The sequence below is a fragment of the Barbus barbus genome (genome assembly GCF_936440315.1).
Source record: "Barbus barbus genome assembly, chromosome: 7".
Classification (NCBI taxonomy): Eukaryota; Metazoa; Chordata; class Actinopteri; order Cypriniformes; family Cyprinidae; genus Barbus; species Barbus barbus.
In genome coordinates, this window is record NC_136735.1 from 4,831,128 (window position 1) to 4,841,125 (window position 9,998).

Sequence of the window (9,998 nt, forward strand, 5' to 3'; positions counted from 1 at the left end):
AAGCTCCACAGTGCAACAGAAAGACAGCAACAGGACAGGACACAGATAATAAAAACTAAATAACAAGAAATAGCCAATAACCAATGTACAAAGCAGCAAAAAAGAAAAAAAAAAAAGTAGTGAAGAAAAAAGCAGAAAGTGTCTCTACTGTACTCAGCCTACCCTATCTGCTTTATTGCTGTATGGAGAACTTTCCTCCAGTACAGCAGGACGCAACAGAGAGCATGTTTCTCTGACTGAAGTGATCAGAGAGGAAGAGAAACATCAGAATCAGAGGACTTGCTGCTGTGTTTCCTGCATCATCTATAAAGATGTCCAGTATGGCCAGTTTAATGCTGTTTGGCCTGTTTAAGGCTGTTTGAGTCCATATGAGTGTTCACAGACTTGTTGGCTTCTGAAGCTGATAACATGTGGCTGAATGTACAACACACAAGCAAAGCAGTACAGCTCTTCTGAGAGTTTTTAGGTGTGACTGAGGACTTTACTTTTGTCGAAGGCCAGTGTGAAATTAAACCACTTCCTGCTTAGAAATAGCACTAGTCATTATTCTTAAGCTCACACAGCTCATCTGTGAAGACGTACTATCAGACACAGTGAATGATGGATTTAGAGGCTATTTATGAAAATGTTAAACGCAGAGATATTCAGAACACAACTGGACCTCAAACTCAGAGTCACGGCCAGGACGAAGGAAAAGATCTAAAGCACGGTAAGAAAAGAAATGACTTTAAAGCAGAAATTGTGTTATAAATAGTGTCAATAATGTGAAAATTAATGGTTAAATACAACTTCAAACATTTATTTTAAGAAAAATATGTCAATGTTTCTGCATTTATTTTAAATGTATCAGCATGGAATTCTTGTTTACTTTTTCAACATGTTCTTGTTTGGATATTTTACCGTACACCAACATTGTTACTATATAGCATTGTTTGTCTTATAAAAGAAAATACAAACTCTACAAAATTATCTAACGACAAAGACTGATTACCTTAAAGGCTAATTTGAAACTTAATTTCTAATAATATGAAGCGTATTCATTTCTATTTGTGTTTTCTTCCTGTTTGTCAGGAGGAAGTAGATGTTTGGTGTTGATCACAGTGGGTCTCGGGCTCATTTGTGTTCTTCTGCTGATCTTCATCATACTGCAGCAGATCACCGTCACAGCAGAGAGAGACCTGATAAAGAGTTACAAGAACACAGTTGAAGAGTTCAATCAAACTATCAACAGCTTACAGGATAATTACACTGATATAATGACTGAAAAACACCAACTGCAGAACAACTTCAGCTCTTTGAGTCAGAAGAACCTGGAGCTGGAGACCAGAGTCAGAGATCTCACTGCTGAGAAAGACCAGTTACAGAGGAACTTCAGCTCTTTGAGTCAGAAGAAGCTGGAGTTAGAGAGTGGTCAACTGAAGAAAGAATCTGAACAAGGTCAGTACAAATCAGTTTTTTTTTTTTTATATATACTTCGGTTTTCATGTATGTATACAGTTTTGAGAAGTGTTCATGTAAAAATCTGTGTGAATTAGTTTGTTTTTTCATGTCCAATGAGCCGAAGAGCTGGTCTGACAGCAGGCAGTACTGCAGAGATCGTGGAGCTGATCTGATCATTATCAACACTGAAGGGAAACAGGTGAATTTGCTTGACTGACTTTGTTTGTGTATCTGTCAGTAAATGAGCGGATTTATATTCACTCCTTTTTTTATTCACACCCAGAGGTTCATATTTTCATTCATCAAGGAGAGAGTGTGGATTGGTTTGTCTGACAGAGAGAAGGAGGGCAACATGACATGGGTTGATAATTCAACACTGAAACAAGGGCAAGTGTACTCTACTTTGTACTACTTTATTTTCATCATTTTAGTTTTGTTGCTTTTGTCAAAAAAATCATAAAGTTACTTATAAAAAAAAAACGTGTACATGATTTTGAAACTGTTCCTATAAGGTTTCTATTGTCTTGTAGTTGAGTAACAAAAAATCTGATACATGTTATTCAGGTTTTGGCTTAAAGGTGAGCCCAATGATGCAGGTAGAAATGAGGACTGTATTGAACTGATGCCTTCAAAACCCATCTTGAACAACTGGAACGATCTGCCATGTTCAGAGAAGAGAAAAGGTGTTTGTGAGAAATAGGATATGGTTTTGTTTTTGCTTTTGTTATTTTATGGAATCATTCTCATTGTGTCTGCATTATTAATGATTTAGGTTTCTGACTTTTAAAGCAGTCCACATGTGTACTCCATCACACGCAGCTCTATATTAATATGATCTTATTCTAGCTGTTCTCATGAGTCTCATGTGTCACTCTAAAGTGTCGAGGAGACACGGTAAACTATAAAACTCCAGCAAAGTGTCCCATAATTCACACTTTTATGCTGATATTGAGTGTTTGTGTAACTTCTTTTGATTTATTTTAAATAAAAGTCAGTTGACATTATTCCTACAGCAAACCCACAGCACTTTTTTTGTTTATTGATTGATTGATGACTATCCAGTCCAGCAGGATGCAGCAGAGAGCATTTTATTTATTTTTGTTTTGTTTGTTTGTTTGTTTTCCTCAAACTGAACAGATCAGAGAAGATAAATATCAGACCCAGAATGATGGCTCACTTGTTTTCTGCCAAATAACTGGCCTATTTACATGTTTCATTCTTCAGCAGTACTTTTGAAATAATTTTGGCTGAAACCAGTCCTGTGGCTGGCAAAAGGAAGCATGATTCCAAGCAACTGAATAAATAAATTGAGACAGAATAAACTGTTGTGTAAGGTCATTGCACTGGAGTCCTCGTCTAAACAAAAGGTTTATCATTCTAGTTCACTTTCATATGTAGGCTATATTTCCTTGCTTTATGGCTGATGCAAATGTCATTGTCACGAGCCATGAATTTCCATTTGTTCACCACCAGAGGTCACCCGCTCACCACATGGACTTTCACACTACACAGCACATTGGACTCCATTTCCCACCATCCATTGCACTCACTAATCACTCACAGCTGTGAACTATCACCCAATCACACACACACTTTATAAGCCTTGGACTTTCTCTGTTTCACGGCTGAGTATTGTTTAGCCCAGCTACCTTACGAAGCGTTCCCAGTTTATCTTGTTTGATTTCCTGTGTTTTGATTCCTGCCCGTGTTCCTGGATTATTCTCTCTGCCTTGCACTGTTTGCTGATCGTCGACCCACGCTTGCTCTAGGATTGCTCTCGTGTTTTACCTATGCCATACCGGTTTGCTCCCATTGACCCTGCCTGTATTACGACCATGTTTGCTAATAAAGCCTTGCAAATGGATCCACACGTCTCACGTCTCGTCGACCCCGTAACAGAATACTCGGCCACCAAAGGATCCAGCGGCTTTTCCAGTGGATATTGGCCAGGTATGGACATGGCACGTATGTTATTAACCCTCGAGCAGGGCTCGCGACCGCTCGGGGATTATATACAAGAGTATTTAGACCTCGCCCATTTTTCTGATCTGCCGGACTGTGCACTCATAGACTTTTTTGTGAGGGCATTAATCACCCGCTTAAGTCACAGCTAATCCGTGAGGGGCCCCGTTCATCTCTCAGTCAGTTTCTGGACTACGCTTTATTGACTGTTGGCTCAACGTTCACTGTGGGGGTCGCGGAGGAACGAGATACCACACCCAATTGTTTGATCACAGCCGCGCAGGAGCACGCTCACCAAATGGCGGCCACAACACCACCCTGTAGCGTCAGTGCTGACGGTCATGAGCCAGGTCAAGTCCCAGCCTACCTTAAAGAGCCAGGTCAAGCCCCAGCCTACGTTAAAGAGCCAGGTCAAGTCCCAGCCTACGTTAAGGAGCCAAGTCTAGCCATAGTCTATGTTAAGGAGCCAAGTCAAGCCACAGCCTACATTAAAGAGCCAAGACAAGTCACAACTGATGTTAAAGAGCCAAGTCAAGCCGCAACCCACGTTAAAGAGTCAAGCCAAGCCCCAGTTGATCGTCACGAGTCAAGCCAAGCCCCAGTTGATCGTCACGAGTCAAGCCAAGCCCCAGTTGATCGTCACGAGTCACACCTCGTCTCAGCACTCCAGCCAGAGTCACACCTCGTCTCAGCGCTCCAGCCAGAGTCACACCTCGTCTCAGCGCTCCAGCCAGAGTCACACCTCGTCTCAGCGCTCCAGCCAGAGTCACACCTCGTCTCAGCGCTCCAGCCAGAGTCACACCTCGTCTCAGCGCTCCAGCCAGATTCACACCTCGTCTCAGCGCTCCAGCCAGAGTCACACCACGTCTCCGCTGAACTGCCAGAGTCCGTCACATCCAGAGATCTAAGGTCAGACCTTCGAGTCCCCTGTCTGGTGTCCAGCGTGAGGCATGCACCACTGGTGTCTGTAACGCGCAGCTGGTATCCCCAAATCCACTCACTCCAACCCTTCTGTTCTTGAACTGATTTCCCTATCTGAAGCGCTTCCCATGATGGGGATCGCGTTATGTTGCGTTTGGGCTGTGTACACCACCACAGAACTGCTCGAGGTGGCGAAGTCCACTGTGACGTCTCCAGAGGTGGTGGCGCATGCTGCAGAACCTCCTGAAACAGTGGTACTCTCTTCAGTTCCTCGCATGGTGGTGGCGCCCAGTGATGCACTCCCAACCTGTCAAGTCACTGAATTCTCTGCATTCAAGCTCCCAAGAGTGCTGCTGTAGAACTTCTAGAGGTGGCGGCATCTGCTGCAGAACCTCTAGAGGTGTCAGTGGTATCCACCCGTGAGTCCTCGTCCTGCCCTGTCACGGCCATGGAGGCCGTCTATGAATTCTCGTCCTGCCCTGTCACGGCTATGGAGGCCGCCTACGAATCCGCGTCATGCCCCGTCACGGCCATGGAGGCTGTCTGTGAACCCTTGTCCTGCCCTGTCATGGCTATGGAGGCCATCTGTGAATCCTTGTCCTGCCCAGTCACGGCTACGGAGGCCGCCTATGAATCCCCGTCCTGCCCTGCCACGGCTCTTGAGACCATGGATGCTCTCCCTGTGGTGTCTGTCTCTGTTCTCCCCAGATCTCTGATCCTGCCATGGTTTCCTGATCAGTCTGCTCTACTGTGGAGATCCTCTGCCCTGTCTACTCCACACTGGTGGGCTCCGGCTCTGTCTGCTCCGCCGTGGTGGTCAGTAGATGGCACTGTTGGCGATACTCAGAGACTTTTAATGATACATTCAGGGGATAATTAAGAACCAGGAGTCACAAGACTTCTTTACGGAAGTTCTAAGCGGCCATGCATTATTATTTTTTTCCTTCTCGTTTCCTCATGAAAAAGTTGTTTTCTCATGATTATGACTTAACCCATAAGAACCCAGACCAACTTCTCCTTATAGGAAAATTATGGGGCATATAAAACAAACCAAATGGACCATTTATTAACATGTTTCAGCGTTTGTTTTTGAAATACAACCCCTCCTTGTGAAAGATCTGTAATGTTACATATATGACACATTGGGCGTTTATGATAAATATTTCATGTTACATATGTTACATTGGGCGTTTATTTCTCAATTGAAAAAAATACATTTTGTAATTTTTTTTTTGCTAAATAATTTTTTTTTTTTCTGTTTATTTGCTTTTCCACAGCATATATCAAAATGATTACTTTTCTGGGAAGATAAAACAAAAACCTTTTTCAGAAGAAATACAATTTTCATATTTTATTTGCTTTGCCACAACATATTTCAAAACCACATAACTGTGACCATTAAGTTTTACAACAACTATTTACAACATATCAAAATTCTACCTTTTCAGGTATATGGTTTAACCAGAAATTATTTTTAATTTTTTATTTTTTTTTCACAACTCGAAAATGTGCGAACTGAACAACAATAAACAACTACCTCACACTGGAGGTCAACATGTTAAACGTGCACATAGATTTGTTAAAATATGCTTTAAAATGAGCAGCAGAAAATATATAACACTAAAATAATTGAATTAGCTAAATTAATTGAACAGCTCATTACTATTTCTTAAAGGGATAGTTCACCCAACAATGAAAAATTTATGTTTATCTGCTTACCCCCAGGGCATCCAAGATGTAGGTGACTGTTTCTTCAGTAGAACACAAACGAGGTTAATAGCCCAATGTGACAAATGTCACCACAATATCTTTGTATCTTGTTTTTGTATAAATTTGTACAAGAAATGTATTAAAATCAGGTTAAGAGCAATCTAGGATATGTTATTAAAATATTAGAATTGTTGCATGGGATGAAACATACCTTTAGTAACAAAAACAAGCATTTTAAAAATTGCTGACACTGCTACATGTGCTAACCAGACAGAACACCATTTTGGAAATGTTGCCATGGCACAAAAAAATGCACACATTGTTACATGACTGAACCTGGGTGTTCATTAGGGGAGAGTGGGGTATGTTGTCACACTTTTCACACTGTCTAACATTTACTGAGCACCATACATCACAATGGTATAAATGTCATACCAAATGAAAGAAGGCAGTCTTGGGCACATATTGTCATGAGTCCGGGTACTGCGCTTCTCCCTGTCGCCACAGGAGGCCGCCATCTCCTGTCCTCATCTCCCGTAACCACATACACCTGTCACATTACACACACCTGTAAACACTTCACACTCCCAGCTGTTCCCCATTATCATGGACTACTTATACACCACACTCCCGCTGCTCTGTCTGGGTGAATTAAGTGTAATTGTGTTAGTGTTTGTTCTACTCGGGGGATACAGGCATTGTGTAATTATAGTTGCCTTTTGGTGTATCCTGTTCCTATATTGTTTTGTTTTTTGCCGTGTTGGCCTTTTTGTTGATTTAAAAAGAGATCCTTACCTGCACTTGGACCCAGACTTTGTCTTTTCATGGCGTCCCGTGACACATATGCTGTATTGATTACATTTTCATATCTTATCTCTTTACGGAGTTGTAGACTGTTGAATAGAGAATGTGCACTTGTGCCAATTTGCCCCATCGGCGGGTAAGTTGTCACACTAGATTATCTAAAAGTAAGAACACAACTACTTCATAGTGAATATTGATTTAAATTTTTCAATTCAAACCAGAACTGGAAATATAAACAACGATGCCTAGAGAATTTGGAAAAACAATTATTTAAATCCAAACAATACACATTTCAATCAAAACACATTAAGTGGCAAGACCTTTCAATAGTGTGTGGTGTGCTGTAGTTCTGCTAATTCAACTGATGTCTAACTGTTATTCTGTGAAGATGAGAAATGCTGTACATTTACAAAAAAATATGTTAAAAGTGTACTTTTATATACTACAAAGTGGGCCAATTTAGTCCCAAGGAGTATTGAAATAGTACTACTAGTCGGTGTTGGGTAAGTTACTTTCAAAAAGTAATTAATTACAGTTACGAATTACTTCATCAATATTGTATTTAAATTACTTTAGTAATTACTCTGTCTGAAAAGTAACTCAGTTACTCAATAAGTAACTTAATTATTCAAATCGCTAATTAGACTACATCTTAAAATCCATTTAAACCTTAATAGAAATTAAACTCTTTATTCTTTACGGTGGCCGAGAGAGCACAACGCGCTGCAAATAGATAAAACACCTGCAAATAAAGAAAACAATTTCCTCAATTTTACAACACACGCTGCACATGCTCACAACACAACCAAACAAAGAAACGCACTGCAAATAAAATATATTTGGTTGTGCTGTGAGCATTTGCAGTGCGTTTCTTTATTTGTTTGTGTTGTGAGCATTTGCAGCACCTGCTGTCAAACTGATGAAGATGTTTTCTTGATTTGCTGGTGCTTTGTCTATTTGCATGTGTTTTCTGAATTTGCAGTGCGTTGAGCTCTCTCGGCCACCATAATTCTTTCAATTTGAGTCAAACATAGAATAGTTTAGCCTTTTAGCTTTAAAACAACTTTAATACTTACAAAATAATTTTATCTTCTTTGGTTAAGAAATAGAAATACTCTGCAAAATATCTGAATTACAAAAAAGCTTAAAAGTTAAACAATGCATTTCAGTTCAGGAAAAGCCCAACTAGTAAAATCCATACAAGTTTATGTAAAAATAACACGTTGAATAATGTAGGTAAGAATAAATGACAGAAATGATCTTCTCTGCTGAATAAAGCCATGTTAGATCGCGCTGTTCTTATGAGGTAAATTCCTAATAGTAGGTCTTCTTTCAAAAATTATGAAAATTAGATGAATCTTTTATTTCACTTTTTTTTTTTTTGTATCTAGGTGAGGTCATTTGCGCACAAGTGACTTCATATAATGAGCTCGGATACAGGAAAGACTGTACCTCAGTTTCATACGGAATACATAATCAGGAATATTAGTTTTCGATTTGAATTTGTTAATTTAAAAGTAGAATTTTCAAGCTTTCAGATACAGGAAAGACTGGTCTCGCTTTACTTTTATAGGGATTACATAATCAGAAATATTAGTTTTTGATTTGAATTTGTTCATTTAAAAGTAGACACTTCAAGCTTTTTAGATTATATTGATTTTAGTCTTATATGTATCTGAGTATTTAAGGTTTCTCTGTGAATCAGGAAAATCTGAAAGTGAACGCGCCGGCGTGTGGAGGGTTAAAGCTGCTGCATTCGATTTTATATTTAGACGGTAAATTTAGATTTCAAATTCAATATTGATTTTAGAACTTACTTAGTAACGCGTTACACCCAACACTGCTACTAGTACACTGATATTTGTATACTTACTACATAAAGTATACCTAAACATATACTTGAACTTTACTTAAGTATACTTAATAAAATAAACTTGAAGTATACTACTTTTTGGTAAGGGCTGCTCTATGATATTTAATTTATTTGGCAGTTAGGCAGGGGAAGAAATTTGTATTCATGTGGGGTCCCAGCTCATTCAGGTATTCCGGCCAATGAAAGGGCAGGCAAGCTAGCAAAAAAGGCAACCAAATAATAAAATGTTGAAATTAATATTAAGTTATCTAAATCAGAGGGAAAGAGCATAGTGTGGAATGAAATCATGGACAAATGGCAGCAGCGGTGGCATGAAGAAACAAAGGGGAGGCATTTATATGCTATACAAAACAGAGGGGGTGTATGAAGAGATAATGGTATGACTAGGAAAGTCTGAGGTGTCCTCGTCTAAACAAAAGGTTTATCGTTTTAGTTCACTTTCATGTGTAGGCTATATTTCCTTGCTTTATGGCTGTTGCAAATGCCATGAGTCAGCAGATGGCGCTGTTGGCAATACTTATAGGTTGAAACTATCTATCTATCTATCTATCTATCTATCTATCTATCTATCTATCTATCTATCTAAGACACTCATATAATAAAAATAATAATAGACAATGTGCAAAATAGCACAAACACAATATACAAAATAGAAAATTTAGTATATACAGGTATGTTAGGTGCCAATTTGAAATGTAGTATGTGTGTTAAATAAATAAATAAATGTATGATAGTGTTGTGTGTTTCATGTTTATTGTTAAGAGTTCAAATGTTCATGAGATGGATTGCCTGAGGGAAGAAACTGTTCCTGTGCCTGGCCATTCTGCTGCTCAGAGCTCTGCATATTAAAGTAATAAACATGAAGGCGTGATCATGTTAAATCGCTCTAAATCAAGACTGTTTACTTCTGTTTTCCTCTCTGTCCCTGAGTGTGACATTGATGCAAAAACACTGATAATGTCATAAATACACAGGTTCATGCAGTTTTTAGCCTGTTTTGGGTTTTTGAGTTCATTTAACTGGTGGGTCATTCTATGGAAACGTCCATCTTTCTGTCCCAAGCCTTTACAGAAATATTACACTTGAAAAAACACTTTAGGGTAACAATTTTTTATATTTTAAAATAAAACAATTTGTTATTTGAACAATTACACCTTCTTATGAGGCAAAATTAGTTTTTAATTCATTATAAAGAATTCCAAGCACCACAAAACAGAGGGAGCGTGCTTTATTTTGAGGTCAAAAACATTTTTTATGGTGTCCGAGAGAGCTCAACGCACTGCAACTT

The 9,998-nt window shown here is 39.2% G+C and overlaps 1 protein-coding gene across 1 annotated transcript; it reads left to right on the plus strand.

Annotated features, from left to right (window-relative positions):
* The first annotated feature begins 234 nt into the window (after positions 1–234).
* On the plus strand, positions 235–2,754 carry LOC306873145 (uncharacterized protein). The gene is made up of 5 exons (XM_079422217.1): positions 235–709; positions 1,072–1,437; positions 1,536–1,639; positions 1,724–1,827; positions 2,005–2,754. Exons 1-5 carry the CDS (start codon positions 598–600, stop codon positions 2,138–2,140), a joined length of 822 nt encoding a protein of 273 aa, XP_079278343.1. The 5' UTR covers positions 235–597; the 3' UTR covers positions 2,141–2,754.
* The last annotated feature ends 7,244 nt before the right edge of the window (positions 2,755–9,998 follow it).